The sequence below is a fragment of the Neovison vison genome, chromosome 12 (assembly GCF_020171115.1).
Source record: "Neovison vison isolate M4711 chromosome 12, ASM_NN_V1, whole genome shotgun sequence".
In the NCBI taxonomy this organism is placed as follows: domain Eukaryota; kingdom Metazoa; phylum Chordata; class Mammalia; order Carnivora; family Mustelidae; genus Neogale; species Neogale vison.
The window spans coordinates 7119049-7133811 of NC_058102.1; the positions used below are offsets into that span (position 1 = coordinate 7119049).

The window sequence follows — 14763 nt, forward strand, 5'->3', positions numbered from 1 at the left end:
GGGAAGGACCTGCCCAAGGTCACCCTTGGGCTGTGTCGGGGCAGCCCCAGGAGCTGTCAGTCTGACTGTATACACACCACACCAAGACTGCCCCACAGGCTGGCACTGCAACCCTTGAGAAGTCACACTCCAGACAGGGAGAAAGAGGGTCCATACCCACTATACTCAGTACGCATTGATAGTTGGCCTTCCAGCAAGGGGGCAGGGAAATGCACAAGCTTTAGAGGAACAGAACGGAATGTGAATCCTGGTTACGCTGTGGTCCTGGAAAGCCAGCTTCACCTCCCTAGTGTCAGTATCGACCTCTAGAAATTGACAGAAGGGTACTCACCTCCAAGGGTTTTTGGCAAAAGTAAGTGAAACACCCAGAGTAGGAGCCACAGTATCCAAACCAGATATGGAAGCCACACTAATCTCCAAACCTCAGTCAGATGCCTGGCACCACAGAGCCAGAGCCTGCCTTCCTGAGCAGGAACCTTCTGGGTTAGGGTCTCAGGCCCCCTGTCTTTAGGCCTGGCTTCCTCTCGTGCTCTGGAAATGCTTTCTGGACGGTCTTTCTAGTCCCAGTTCCCCCAGTCCTACTCCTCCCTCTCCCTAGGGCCACTCCAGGGCCCCACCTGAATACCAGTTGCCAGGGACAAGCCTCTCTCTTAAAGGGACACACTGGTGGCCACAAGGGCCACTCCCTCTGGTTGAGATGAGAATTCAGAAAAAGACTGTGGAAGGTATTTATTTGTAAGGAAACTAGTTCACTGCACGTCTAAGGCACAGGTTGCTATTGCTGCGGACCCAATCTACAGGAGGCAAAACCCTGTCCTGCCCTGTGAAGCCCCATCCTACAGCTCCTGGATCCCAGCCGCGGGGGCGGAGCCCGGGTATCTGCATTCAATCAGTTCTTAGGAATTCTTGGGCAATGGAACAGGCATTGGCTGTGAGATAGGAGAGACTAATCTCGCCACTCCAGCCCCACCCACCGGCTCTACACTCCTGGACCCTGGCAGGGGGGTCTCAGGTCCTGCCAGTGCCCAGAGCCCCAGGGACCAGATCCGGATGGAGCAGGAGGAACAGGACGAGCAGGAGAACAAGTTGGGTTTCCCTTCCCATGAAGATGATTCTGTTTGCTGTCTGTATCCCAACAGAAAACAAAAGCTTTTTGAGGGCAGGGCCCTTGTTTTGTTCTCTGCGGTGTTCCCAGAACTGAGAACAGCGTGTAGCGCAATGCATCTGTTTAATGAATGAACCAAACTCTGGCACAGGGCCTGGGAAAAAAACGGCAGATTTTTTTTTTTCTTTTGCCCAGCTTGAATATGGCTCCTCGGCAGGGCACAATGACTGATCCTGTCTTTTTTTTTTTTTTTTTTTTTTTAAGATTTGTGCATTTATTTGAGAGCGCACAAGTGGAAAGGAGAGGAAGAGAGAATCTCAGGCAGCCTCTGTGCTCAGCACGATGTCAGCTTGGGGCTGGATCTGATGGATCCAAGATCGCGACCTGACCGGAAACCAAGAGTCAGAGGCACAACCAACTGTGCCACCCAGATACCCCTGTTGATCCTGTCTTTTAAAATTTTTTCTAATATTCTGCTCATCATGGATTCTTTTGCATTAATTGATTTTTAAAAATATTGTTAAAAATTAAATTAAAATGCCATTTATTTTTATATTTTGGTGTTCTCCTAAGTTTTTTGCCTGTGGCATGTCACACATCTTACCTGTCCATGCTGGTCTCAGCCCTGGGGGCCTGCCAGGTGCTTTGTAAAGCCTCGGGCACATCCCTTTTGTTTTTCTACACCAAGTGAAGACAGTGACGAAGGGAAGGATCGTTGGAAAAAAAGCCCACAAGGCTCCTGCCAAACCTCCTGCCCTAAGCGGAAAAGACCCTTAAAAGGATTCTACACCCACCCTGGAAGGGGCCCTCCACCCTTTTCCACCTGACAGATAAATGACAAAAACCTGATTGGGTGACAGGCACGGGGAGGATTAATCAGATTAAAACAGCCCGTCCTGGGGATACCTGGGTAACTCGGTTAAGGTGCTGCCTTTGGCTCAGGTCATGATCCAGAGTCCTAGGATCCAGTCCCCCATCTGGATCCTTGGTCAGCAGGGAACCTGCTTCTCTCTCTGCTTCTGGCTGCCACTCTGCCTGCTTGTTTTCTCTCTGTCTACCCCTGGCAAATGATAAAATCTTAAAACAACAACAACAACAAACCATCCCCTGAACAAGCCCATGAAAACGCCTAGACTTAAAGTCTGGTGGCAACCCTCTTGGGTCTCCTCCCTCCTCAGGAGCTTTGTACTACCCCTCCATAAACTTGGCGTTGCTGCCCACCACTCTTCGTCTGGTCTACGTCTTCATTCTTCAAAGCAGTGTTGACCGAGGACCATGGGCACCAAAGGAAAATAAATCTTGCAACAACAATAGTACCTTCTACAGCTGCTCTGAGAATGAATGAAGATACGCGGTCGAGTGCCCAGTGTGGTGCCTAGCGCACAGTCTAGGGATCAAGAAATAAGTTACTGTTAATGGAGTTTTGGAATGTAGGCGAGGTCGGGAGCCGACAGCCAAAAAAGAGTTCTTGAGATGTCTTTGGTGCAAAAAGGTGATTTTATTAAAGCACGGGCACAGGACCCTTGGGCAGAAAGAGGTGCTACACTAGGGTTGTGAGGGCTGGCTGATTCTCTACTTGGGAGTTGGGGGTAAGGAAAAAGGGAGAGAAGGGAGGTGTCCAAAAGGATTTTCATTGCTTAAGAGGACCATCAGGATACTGGAGTCCTTGCTATTATCAAGCTAAGTTGTTTTCCCTCTAGTAAAGCATTAACATGAAAATAGTTGGAAGTTTCCTGGAGGAATGTGACACATATCCCACTGCCCCACTGCTGGGGGTGAGGGGGGGGTTGGGTTGCGGGATGTCAACTTGTGCCTTGTCCTTAGCTTGCTTGCCTACTATTCTTTTTTTTTTTTTTTAAATATTTTATTTATTTATTTGACAGAGATCACAAGTAGGCAGAGAGGCAGGCAGAGAGAGAGAGGAGGAAGCAGGCTCCCCGCTGAGCAGAGAGCCCGACGCGGGACTCGATCCCAGGACCCTGAGATCATGACCTGAGCCGAAGGCAGCGGCTTAACCCACTGAGCCACCCAGGCGCCCCTTGCCTACTATTCTATCACTACTGTCTCACTGTTCATAGTCATAGCAGGTGCCAATTACATCTCCATTATACAGATTAAGAAACAGATCAGGACAGGTGACCGGTCCAAGTCCTTACAGTTACCAGGGACCAAATTACACTTCTCCTGATTCTGCCTTCCATGATCTTCCCAGGCCACTGCAGCTACTGAGACAAAAATAGAAAAACAAAACCCAACTATCAAAGGATGGTGCACTGACGTGCCACTCATAGGTGTGTGGATGTGTGTCTTTGCATGACCAAAACTGCAGGGACTGATCACAGGCGTCAGGGCAAGAATGGCAGGTACAGCAAAGATGCCCATTCAGGCATCCGGTCAAGCTGAATGACACCCCCGGGGAGCACCGAGGGAAGCAGGGGTAGGCTGGGCTCTGGCAGTATGGAAGGAAGCCTCCCCCACCCCCAAAAAAAAGTCCTGGAGAAAAGGAAGCTGCAGTCGATGCATTTCTGAGGGGAGAAAAACGTTAAAATTCACCATGATACCACTCCCCGGGGACAGCCTGCTACTTTCCATTTTAATGCTCTTTCCATGTTAAATATTCTACAACGCAGGTTTTATGGCTTCATGGCACTTCATCTCATAAATGGATCGTAATTAAGTTAACCAATCCCCAAATTTTCCCTTATTTTTGACAAGTTAAATTGCTGACTCAAAGGTCTGCTCATTTTTAAAACTTTTGATGTCCCATTAGCTGTTTAATCAGGAACGATACCAAGTACATCTGTAGAAATTCTCCTTTGGAGTAGGTCTGCTGTGTGCCGGGTACTATGTGGGCTCTTTTTCATTTATTATTTCTTTGCAGGTGCCACAACAACTGTTCAAAGTAGGTGGTAGTCTTCCCTTTTATTTATTTATTTATTTATTTATTTATTTTAAAGATTTTGTTTATTTATTTGACAGAGAGAGATTACAAGTAGGCAGAGAGGCAGGCAGAGAGAGAGGAGGAAGCAGTCTCCCTGCTGAGCAGAGAGCCCGATGCGGGACTCGATCCCAGGACCCTGAGATCATGACCTGAGCCGAAGGCAGCGGCTTAACCCACTGAGCCACCCAGGCGCCCCGAGTCTTCCCTTTTTATAGGTGGAGACGCAGAGCCTCAGAGAAGTGACTTGTCCAAAGTCACGGAGGGGTGAAGGGGGAAGAAAACCTAGAACTAACCGTAAAGTCAATGTGATGTTAAATAGTCGTGAACAGAGGGGTCCAGGAAGGTTTCCTGAAGGAGGTGGACCATGAACGGGGCCTCATGGGGTGGACCCAATGACAGCAGAGGAGTAAGAGTCGGCGAAGGCCATCTGGCCAAGTCCAGAGCCTGAGCAAAGGACATCAGGTGATTACTTAAAGCTTGAGATTTGTAGGGCAAAGGCATTAGCAACAGGCGGGTGAGTCACAGATGATGGCAGGGAGACCCGCCCCCGCCCCGCCCTGCCCCGCCCTGCCCCGCCCTGCACTGCACTGCGGAGTTTGAGGCTCCGCCCCCGTCCAGCCCCTTCTCGATCAGATGCAATCAGAATCTTCCCGCGAAGGAGCGACTCTGGCCCCGCTCCTCTCTTCCGGGTTGTATCACTTCCCGCCGGGCCCGGGCCCAGGCCCCGCCTCCGTCTGGTTTGAAACAGTCCGACCAACCCGCCGCGCTCAGCTCCGCCCAAAGCCACGCCCCCTCCCCTCCCGGTGCAATCAGAACCAGCCTCCCTGTGTCAGCTCAGGCCCCGCCTCTGCCCCGTCCCGGCTGTCCCTCTCCCGCGGAGATCACGCCCTGACCACGCCCCTTCCCGGTTTGGCACCCGCCGGCGGGCCGCGTGGCCCCGCCCCTCCCAGGCCCCGCCTGGTCTAGCCTCTTTCCCAAGCGGCTGTGGCGGCCGCATCCCTGGCCTCGGCCGCGCGCGCGGAGTTGCAGCCATGGCGGTCTCCGCTGAGGGCGCCCGCAGGAAGGAGCGCGTCCTCTGCCTGTTTGATGTGGACGGGACCCTGACGCCGGCTCGCCAGGTAAGGCCCCGACGTTCAGCAGCTGCCGTCGCGAGTGTCACGCGGACGCTCAGAGGCCGAAAGTGGTGACGCTGGACACCCCAGGACGGAGTGTGGGATGCAGCGGTCCCCGGTCCCTGACGCCGCAGGGCTGCCCGCTGGGATTGATGCGGCCCCGGCCCCCCATGTCGCAGCCCGCGAGTGTCTGCGCCCACCTTCTGCCCGGGAGCGTCGGAGCGGGTGGGATTCTGGAGGGAGGAGACTGCGAGCGGGGACCTAGCTTCCCTACCCCCCGCTCAGGCTTCGTCTTGCTTAGGCCTGGTCCCCGGACGCCCCCGCCTCCCCAGCCGGGGCTCCCGCCTCTAGGACGCACCTGTAGCCCGAAACTGGCATCTGAGCCCAGGGTTCTAGACAGGGTTCGGCGCGCACGCGAGCATCAGAGTCGCTATCTAGTGAGAGTCCGGGAGTCGTGAAGCCATCCCACCTGACCTTTCCTGGCCCGGGCCTAGGTCTGATTTTTCTCAAGCTCCTCTGCCACTTCACCTCCCACCCTCAGTTACGGAGGCAGGGAGGGCTTCTGTACCTCCTCGGAGAAGTTTTAGGCTCCGCCCACCCGGAGGTGAGAGTCACTGGGCCTGGTCTGGTCACTGTGAAGGTGTCGTGGCCCAGGGAGGGTGGGAGTACCACTCTTATTTTTTTTTTTTTTTTAAAGATTTTATTTATTTAGTTGACAGAGATCACAAGTAGGCAGAGAGGCAGGCAGAGAGAGAGAGAGAGGAGGCTTCCTGCCGAGCAGAGACCCCGATGTGGGACTCGATCCCAGGACCCTGAGATCATGACCTGAGCCGAAGGCAGCGGCTTAACCCACTGAGCCACCCAGGCGCCCGGGAGTACCACTCTTCTGAAGACTTGTCACTGTGTTGATCCTCCAAATTCTGCCCGGCGCTCAGTGTTTCTAGCTTTGGATCTCACCCTAGATGAGCCCCTAGACCGATTCTCACCAGCTGGGTAGTAAATAGGCAGGCCTCTTTCTGGACAGCCCTGAGGCTATTCCGCCCTCCAGCCAGGCCATAAGGGACAGCTGAGATCCCCTAGAGCAGGGACCCATAGGGCTGGGTTGCAAGGCAGAGGCTGATGGGAAGCTAGGTCTTAGCCTCCCCTCTTAGGTCCTAAATGGCACCCCCTTCCCTACTGGAGGTCCTTGGATTAGGCTCTGGGAATACAGGGAGAAGTCAGGCTGCTCTACCTCCAGTAGCTCCCAGGGTCCTCAGGGATGGGAGAAAGATGAGGGAGGGTGGCAAGGTCTAAGGCACAGCTCCAACCCCTCCCTTGACCCTTTGCTCCACTGACCCACCAGCCCGTACGTGTGTTATTGCTGTCCACCCGTTAATGCCAAGCCCTGTCCTTAGTGCTCTTGAAAGTTAATTACCAGGGAACCCTGCGGACTCAGTCGAAAGATCATGTGACTAGATCTGGGGTTCCTAAGTTCTAGCCCCACATGGTATAGAGATTACTTAAATAAATAAATAAATAAATAAAAGCTAATTTTTTAAAAGATTTTATTTATTATTTGATAGAGACACAGCGAGATAGGGAACACAAGCAGGGGGAGTGGGAGAGGGAGAAGCAGGCTCTCTGCTGAGCAGAGAGCCCCATGTGGGTCTCGATCCCAGGACCCTGGGATCATGACCTGGGCTGAAGGCAGACGCTTAACTACTGAGCCACCCAGGTGCCCTAAAAGCTAATTTTTAATTATACACGTATTCACAAACACATTCTCTTGTGAATAATGAAAACATAACAGAGATGCTAACCTTCTGACCACGTCAGGATCCCAGACCCACCTCCACCCCAAAGAAAGGTTGTTACCTGTCCTGTGATTTCCTTCCAGACCTTTGTCTAGATCTGTTTGCTCAGAACAAATATTAAGCAGTTTTTGTGGCCTTTTTTTTTTTTTAAGGTTTTATTTATTTATTTATTTATTTGAGAGAGCGAGAGTGCACAACCAGGGGCAGAGGGAAGAGGGAGAAGCAGCCCTCCCTCCCCCCCAACCAGGGGCAGGGGCAGAGGGAGAGGAAGAAGCAATTTCCATTGCCCACCACCACCACCACTGCTGAGCAGGGAGCCTGATGCGGGGCTCCATCCCAGGACCCTGAGACCATGACCTGAGCCGAAGGCTGATGCTTAACAACTGAGCCACCCAGGCGCTCACCCCCCACCCCGCCTTTTATATAAGTAGTGTCATACTGTGTGTGCCTTTCTGTAACTTGCCTTTTTTTTTTTTCTTTTTTTTAAGATTTGTTTATATATTTGAGAGAAAGAAAGCAGGGGGAGGGGCAGAGAGTCAGTCTCAGGTAAACTCTGTGCTGAGCTACTTGTTTTGGACAGTTAACAGCATGTCGTAGGGACTGTTGCCTGTTGGAAGCACAGGCCTGCCTTGCTCTAACCACAGGGCACCATTTCAGAGCAGGTGTTTACCCTTCTCGGGTCGACAAGCTTAGGAGTTGTTTGTAGGTTTTCACTATGATAAACCACACCTCAGTGAACCTCCATATACACCCAGGCAAGAGAAGTGGAAATTCTGGAGGACGGGGTGAATGCATTTTAAGCTTTCTTGCCAAATTGCCTTACAAAGGGGCTGCACCAGTTTACACTCTCAGTGGCAGAATTTGACAAGGTCATTTCCCTACAGGTATTGTCGGCTTTAAATAGCCGGGAACCTGAAAACCTTGGAGTGTAACTCATTAGTTTTCATTTCCTTGGGGAATCTTCACATGATTAGTTACCAGTGAATTGCTTGTTTGTTTCCAAGCGATCAGGATGCACTATCTCATTTAATCTTAGCACGGACCGCCTCCAGCGGTTGCTACTATGATCCCCATTTTACAGATGGGACAGTCACTAAGGCAGAGAAAGCAAAGCCAGTTGCCCGAGAGCCATCTGCAATTGAGGGACTTGAGTGAGAGTTTGAATCTATGACGTCTCCTTTTGAGGTCTGGGTTCTAACCTTGAGCTACCTCAGATTCAGATGGAACATGGGCCCCCTTGAGCACTGTGTGTGGGTTGAGTGAGGTCCCAGACCTGCTAACAGCCAGAAACCTTGTGCTTTCCCCACTCCCCTGCAGAAAATCGACCCTGAGGTGGCTGCCTTCCTGCAGAAGCTGCGTAGTAGGGTACAGATCGGTGTGGTGGGCGGCTCCGACTACTCTAAGATTGCCGAGCAGCTGGGAGATGGGGACGAAGGTAGGAGGAGCACCCAGAGCCGGCTCCACAGTCCGGATGGGGGTGGGGGGAGTTCGGGAGGTCCCCGGACCCTTGCGCCTTCAAAGACCCAGCCCCGCTTCTGTGGGGCAGAGGGAGTAGGAAACAGTCAGATAGCTCCCTCACTGACTCACAGGGAGCCCCGGCCATGTGCCTGGCCCTGTGGCAGGCTTTGGAGAAAGGGCAGGGAACAAAGCAGGCAGGATCTTGCCCTGGAGTAGTTGACATTCTCAGCTCTCTCTGCTGAGTCTCAGGTTTCCTGTTTAAAGTGCACATAGTCAGTTACTGAAAATGACCATGTGTTGATTTCTTTTCACTGCATCCTAATGGCCACACTGTAGGGTGGGCACAGTTATCCCACTGGACAGAGGATTCTGAAGTCACCCGGGGAAGTTGTTGTGGCCCCAGAGCATCTGTTCTCAGCTGACTTCCAGGTCTCAGCACAACTGAGGCACATCCCACCAGCTCATGAACTAGAAAATTTACCTGACTTTTACCTTTTCCCCTGCCCCCTCTTGCATCTCATCAGCAAGTCTCAAAATATCTCCCTGAGGACCCACCTCTGCATCTCGAGGGCCCCTCCATTGTCCAGGCTCCCTCCTGGCTGTGCTCCCAGAGCCTCTCCCCTTGCCCCCTCCAGCCACTTAACTGTGGCAGCTAGAGCTGAAAACTCCTCCATACAGCCCCCCTTGCAGAATAGTGATGGAAACTATAAAACAAGGCGGGAGCCTCAGGACCGCAGGGGCTGTGGGAGCACAGCAGAAATGGCGCCCTCTGCTGGGGAGTCTCTCGAGGCTGCCAGAGGAGGGAGCCGGGTCTTGGAGTGGGGAGGGCGATCCAGGCAGAAGGACCTGCGTGCAAAGGCCGGGAGGTGTTGACCGACTTGCTGGCTTGTTTGGAAAAAAAGTTGAAGGTGAAGAGCGAGAAAAGCAGGTTTTGGATGGAACAAATGGGCTTTGAATGCGAAACCCAGGAGTGTGAGGTTTCTCTCTCCACTTGGCTCTGGGGGCTTGGTCTCACAGTCTTTCTTTCTTCCCGGCTTCCATGTGCCCTGAAGTCATCGAGAAGTTTGATTATGTGTTTGCCGAGAATGGGACTGTGCAGTATAAGCATGGACGACTGCTCTCCAAACAGGTCAGTGCTCCTCAGGGCCTTAGCCTGTGACACTTTCCATAGCGGCATAGCCTCTGATGCCTCAGTCCCGGGGCCGGGGAAGGGCACTGTGCCCGCTGCCCTCAGAGCCCTGCGTTCCTTGCCCAGACCATCCAGAACCATCTCGGGGAGGAGCTGCTGCAGGACTTGATCAACTTCTGCCTGCGCTACATGGCCCTGCTCAGACTGCCCAAGAAGCGGTGAGCCCTCCCAGCCTGCATCCTGCCCCGCCACCCCCATCCCAGGCCTGAGGGAGGACAGGGCCGGGTCTCCCGGTTGCCACTGGCAGGCGCTGGGGCCCCAGCTTATCGCTGTGTGGATTCTTGTTCCACGTGAGGTCTAAGGAGGCCGTGGTCCCAGATGGGGCTGGATTTGAATTCAGGGCTGTCCTTCTCTCTGGCTCCCTGCCCTCCCTCCCTCCTGCCCCTGTACCGCCAGCGGAACCTTCATCGAGTTCCGGAACGGCATGCTGAACATCTCGCCCATCGGCCGGAGCTGCACCCTGGAGGAGCGGATTGAGTTCTCCGAGCTGGACAAGGTAGCCCCTGCCGTGCAGTCTTAGGCTCTCGGACCTCGGCCACTCAGCCTCTCTGAGCCTTTCTTTCTCCTTAGCAAGATGGATCGGTGCGGGGGTGGGGGCGGTAGTTCTGATTCAACCAATACCCTCTGGGACACCCATCCCGAGCCATGGTCTGGGCACTCCCATGTCTTTCCTGCGTGGCTGGTTTTCCTTCCCTTGGTCACTGGCATCAGCAGCCATCACTTGCCTAAGCCAAGGGCATCATTTCTACCTTCCCGCCCACGTGGGGGCCAGCCTCTCGAGTGGCCTCAGATCTGTTCACCTGTGTGTGTCTCCCCCCAGGCAGCTCCCCCCATACCCCCTGCCAGTCTGTTCTCCAGCGATGCCACTGAGAACCTTCTAGAGCATGTCAGCTCCCCCCACGTCCTGCTTACAGTGCTTCCAGCGCTCTCCTTGCCAATTGGCAGTGCCCCAGCCCCTCCTCTGGTGCCCTGAGCCCTGAGGGGTCTGCCCAGCCTGCACCCACCTTTCAGCTTCCTCTCTGTGCATCTGTTCCTAGAACATACCGATACTTCTCTCGCCTTCCGGTACGCACGCCCCTGCTAAACCTTGACTTGCATTTTGTGTGTCATCTGCACCGCCCACCCTGCCTTTGCAGGAGTAAGGCCATCCAGGCCTCTCGCCACTGGCCTGTGTCTGGCCTTCTCTGGCCTTTGCTATCTCTGCTCCAACCACGTCGTCCTTGCTGATTCTCCAGACAGCAGGTGGAGCTGGAGACAGCTTCAGGGCTGTGCTTTTCCTCTCCCCCGTCCCTTCCACCTCTGCTCAGGTGTCCCTTTCTCATTCCATCTAACCTGGCACCCCTGCCCCTGCTCCTTTCCTGTCCTGCTTCTCCCCAGGCAGCCGTCGTCACCCTCTAGAACACTCTCTCACCTACTTTCCAAATCTCGGATACTGTCTGTCTCCCCCACGGAAGCTCTAAGCTCCTTAAGGGCCAGCTTGGCACGTGCCCAACATGTAGCAAGTGCTCGAGAAATATTTTCTGAATGAACGAAACAGGTGGTGGTGTCCCATTTTATGAATGAGGAAACTGAGGCTCAGAGAGGGGAAATGACTTGCCAAGGTCCCATAGGGGATGGGTGAGGTTTCCTTGAGGGTGGGTGGGACTTTCAGGGATGCTCACTGACCCCCACCTCTAATCCCAGTCCATGTCCCAAGGCTCAGGGGAGACACTGCCCACGGGCACGGAGACTTTTCCTTTTGGGGTGGTGAAGACTGACCATTGGCAGAGAACCCTCCCACTCACATACTGAGAGGTGGCCCCTACTCAGGCCACCCAGTTTCCAATGCCAGCTCCACCTCCTGCTTGCCAAGCAGCCGGGGGCTTTGCTAGCTACCGTGTGCCTCTGTTTGCACATCTGTAAAGTGGGGGTGAGCACAGTTCCCATCCATGGGCTGTACTGACTGGGCGAGTTGGAAGTCTGGCACACATTGACCCTTCCAGCAGCTTCCAGGGTCTTTTCTTGTCTCTCTGGCTCTTGGTCTCCCCCTTCCGGTCTGAGGGGAAGGCACAGACTCCCTGGCCTGTGTGACCTACACCAGCCAGGATCCCATTTATTTTCTTCTTTTCTTCTTCTTCAGTCCTTCAGATCCCAAGGGCAGGTAGCCCCTTTCCTTAGACGAGGGCACTGAGGCCATAGGCTGACTAGCTCAAGATCACATTGCTGGTTCTTGCTAAGGCTAGACTTGACACACGGGGCTCATTCTCCAGAGACAGGAAGTATACCCCTCCTGGATTGCTTGGGGCCTCATTAACTCTAACTGTGGGCCCACAAAGTGGCCTCTGGTGGGGACTCTGGCCTCCCTGAGGGACCATTTGCCTGCTGGGAAGGTAAGGCCAGAGTAGGCAGGGGTCTCACATACCACCTTTCTGCTTGTTAGGAGAGGGAGGGAGGTAGGATTCATTCATTACCTCTACATCCTTTAGCTCAGGAAGCAGGCTCAGAGAAGTCAGGCGACTTGCCCATGGTCACACAGCCAGGCCTGGAACCCAGGAGGCCTGCCTTTATCTCAGATTCGGCCATATCTGGCCTTATAGCTCATGTCCTCCCTGGCCCATTTCAGGTCCCAAACCATTGGCCACTGCCTGCCTCTCTCCGTTCCAGTCCTACCCAGCGTGGACTAAAATGCAGTCCTAGGTACTCTACTCCCAGGCTTCAGCATCCTCAGTGGCTCTTGGTCCCCCAGGATGTGTGCAAGCTCCCTTCCAGGCCACCTGTGAGCTGACTGTCCCTCCAGGCTCTTGCTGCTGCTTTGGGTACAGCGAGCCCGCACTGCATGAACCTTCTGTCCTGTGGCACTGGTCCCCAGCACAGCAGCCAAGGTGCTGCCCCTCTAGGCCCTGCATGGCTTCTCCATCTGTGGCCCCAGCAGGGCTAGGCCAGGGGTCCTTGAGTGCACGTCTCCTTAGTCCGAGTCTCTAGATACGCTGCAGACTTGCAAGATCCTGCCTGAGGAGTCGGGGGCAGCAGGGGGCTCCTGGGCACTGCCCAAGTCCCCAGCCCCCTGCACACCCGAGGTGTCCAGCCGGCGCACGTCACCATGTGGTTGGGCCCATGGCTGTGCCTGGCATCCTGCTGACTTACTCTGAGTACCCATGGCCACGACCACGTAGTAACGGGCTCCATGTGCTCGTGGCTCCTCACACTCATTTCTGGCATCTGGTTTGCTTTGTTGAGCTGGGCAGAGCCGATCCCCTCAAACTTCTCCTCCTGCCCCACTCCAAGGCCTCCTTCAGATACCCCGCCCACACCCCCCACAGACAGGATCTGCCCCTAAGTTCAGTCATTGACTTTCTGGATTCAGGCCCTGACTCTGCCACTGAGGCTGGCTGACCTTGAACAGGGCACAGCCGTTCCCTGAGCCTCAGTTTCCCCATCTGTGAAGTGGGGATCACGATATCCACCTGGAGACCTCTGACCCCCCGGCAAGTTGTGTGCCCAGCACAGGGCCTGGCACACCGCAGCCCTGGGAGCCTGAGTGTGCTCCCTCCCCTCCTGCAGAAGGAGAAGATCCGGGAGAAGTTCGTGGAAGCCCTGAAAACAGAGTTTGCTGGCAAAGGGCTGAGGTTCTCTCGAGGTACGTGCTTCCATTCATCCCGTGGAGGGTCTGAGAGCCTGGCCCGGCCGCCAGCCCCAGCCTAAGCCTTCCTGCCCCATAGTCCTCCCCACCCAAACCCAGGCCGTGCCCTGCCTCACCCAGTTGCTCAGGTCAAAAAACCAAAGTGTCTTGTTCAGTGTTTGTCTCCCTCACACCTTCCCAAGGGCAGTCTCCTGGCAAGTCCCAGGGCCCTGCATCCAGAATGTTTCTGGAATCTGACCACGGCTCACACCTCTGCCACCAGCAGCCTCTTCTCAGGCTCTGGCTGTCCAACACCACCGTCATAGTGTCCAGTGTCCAGGGATGCTCCCGGGAAAGCAGATCATGCTAGACCCCAGGACCTGCGTGGCCACACCCCTGCACTGCCTTTGGCCTCCTCTGGTACTGGGACACTCTGTGCCCTTCTCCGCCTTGGGTTCCCTGCAGTTGGTGCTCTGGCTCAGGCCTTAGCTCAGTGTCCCCTCCCAGAGAGGTCTCCCCCGCAGCGCTGTGTGGGGGAACTTCCGGCTCTCTACCCAACTGCCCTGAGGTGGCCTGGCCTGTTCACCCCCTGCTCTGCCCGCCAGGATCACAGCTCTCCGTGAGGAGCCCGAGGCTGCCAGGCCCTGTGCCTGGCTCTGTGTAGGCATAAATGCAGGATATTGGCCAAGTCCACCCCGTGGGCCACCCCACTGTTAGCCTCGTCTGCCACCCCCCACAGGCGGCATGATCAGCTTTGACGTCTTCCCTGAGGGCTGGGACAAGCGCTACTGTCTGGACAGCCTGGACCAGGACAGCTTCGACACCATCCACTTCTTTGGGAACGAGACCAGCCCCGTGAGTATGGCTCAGCCCAGGGGTATTCCACTCCAAGTCACCCCCAGGTCAAGGCCAGGACACAGGGGAACAGAAACCTCCCTCGGGAGACCCCTGGAGAACAGCCAGTGTCCCCTCAGCCCCGTTACACAGATTGCCCTCCCTTGTGCGCAGGGTGGGAATGACTTCGAGATCTACGCTGACCCCCGGACCGTCGGCCACAGCGTGGTCTCTCCGCAGGATACGGTACAGCGATGCCGTGAGATCTTTTTCCCAGAGACCGCGCATGAGGCGTGACCAGGGCCCATGCCTGCTCGTAGGGACTTCAGAGAGCTCCCCCCAGGCCTAAAGAGAGCCCCTGGCCCCGATGGTGGGGGTTGGGGGGTGCCAGGCCCCTCCTCCTGTGGCTCAGGATGCCTGCCTATGACCTGCTGCAAGGCCTCCCTTGACAGGGCCAGGGTCCACACGGACAACCGTCCCCGGCTAGTCGGCTCCTGGGGGGACCGGCTCCGTCCTCCACCGTGATGGCCCTGGCCACAGCTGCTGCTTGTACTTGTGAACAGGACAGATTTCGGTCTGCGCCGCAAGTAGGCCTGTGCTAATGTTGGCACGAGATAGAGCCCGCCCAGTTTGCCTGTCCCAGGCAGGGTGCAGCGCACCGGGGAAGGTGCGTATTTGCCAGAACTTTCTCTCTCAAACATTAAAGTTCCTGGAACAAGGTATGGTGTCGGCT

The 14763-nt window shown here is 55.1% G+C and overlaps 2 protein-coding genes across 2 annotated transcripts in view; one reads left to right on the forward strand and one right to left on the reverse strand.

Annotated features, from left to right (window-relative positions):
- XRCC6 (X-ray repair cross complementing 6) overlaps nt 1-353 on the reverse strand; it is a 59998-nt gene extending 59645 nt beyond the window's left edge. Inside the window, exon 1 of the mRNA XM_044227393.1 lies at nt 332-353. The gene's annotated coding sequence lies outside the window, so the exon portion shown is untranslated. The remainder of the gene's footprint in view (nt 1-331) is intronic.
- Nucleotides 354-5008: 4655 nt separating this feature from the next.
- PMM1 (phosphomannomutase 1) lies at nt 5009-14750 on the forward strand. The gene is made up of 8 exons (XM_044227389.1): nt 5009-5164; nt 8269-8386; nt 9462-9538; nt 9665-9756; nt 9995-10094; nt 13139-13214; nt 13936-14051; nt 14205-14750. The coding sequence occupies exons 1-8, from the start codon at nt 5078-5080 to the stop codon at nt 14325-14327; spliced, it is 789 nt and encodes a 262-aa protein (XP_044083324.1). The 5' UTR covers nt 5009-5077; the 3' UTR covers nt 14328-14750.
- The last annotated feature ends 13 nt before the right edge of the window (nt 14751-14763 follow it).

Excerpts from the sequence above, each read along its gene's own strand:
- PMM1 (XM_044227389.1), top strand. The coding sequence starts at position 5,078 with ATGGCGGTCTCCGCTGAGGGCGCCCGCAGGAAGGAGCGCGTCCTCTGC. Across the intron at positions 9,757-9,994 it reads CTCAGACTGCCCAAGAAGCG|CGGAACCTTCATCGAGTTCC; the intron begins GTGAGCCCTCCC and ends CTGTACCGCCAG. Across the intron at positions 13,215-13,935 it reads AGGGCTGAGGTTCTCTCGAG|GCGGCATGATCAGCTTTGAC; the intron begins GTACGTGCTTCC and ends CACCCCCCACAG.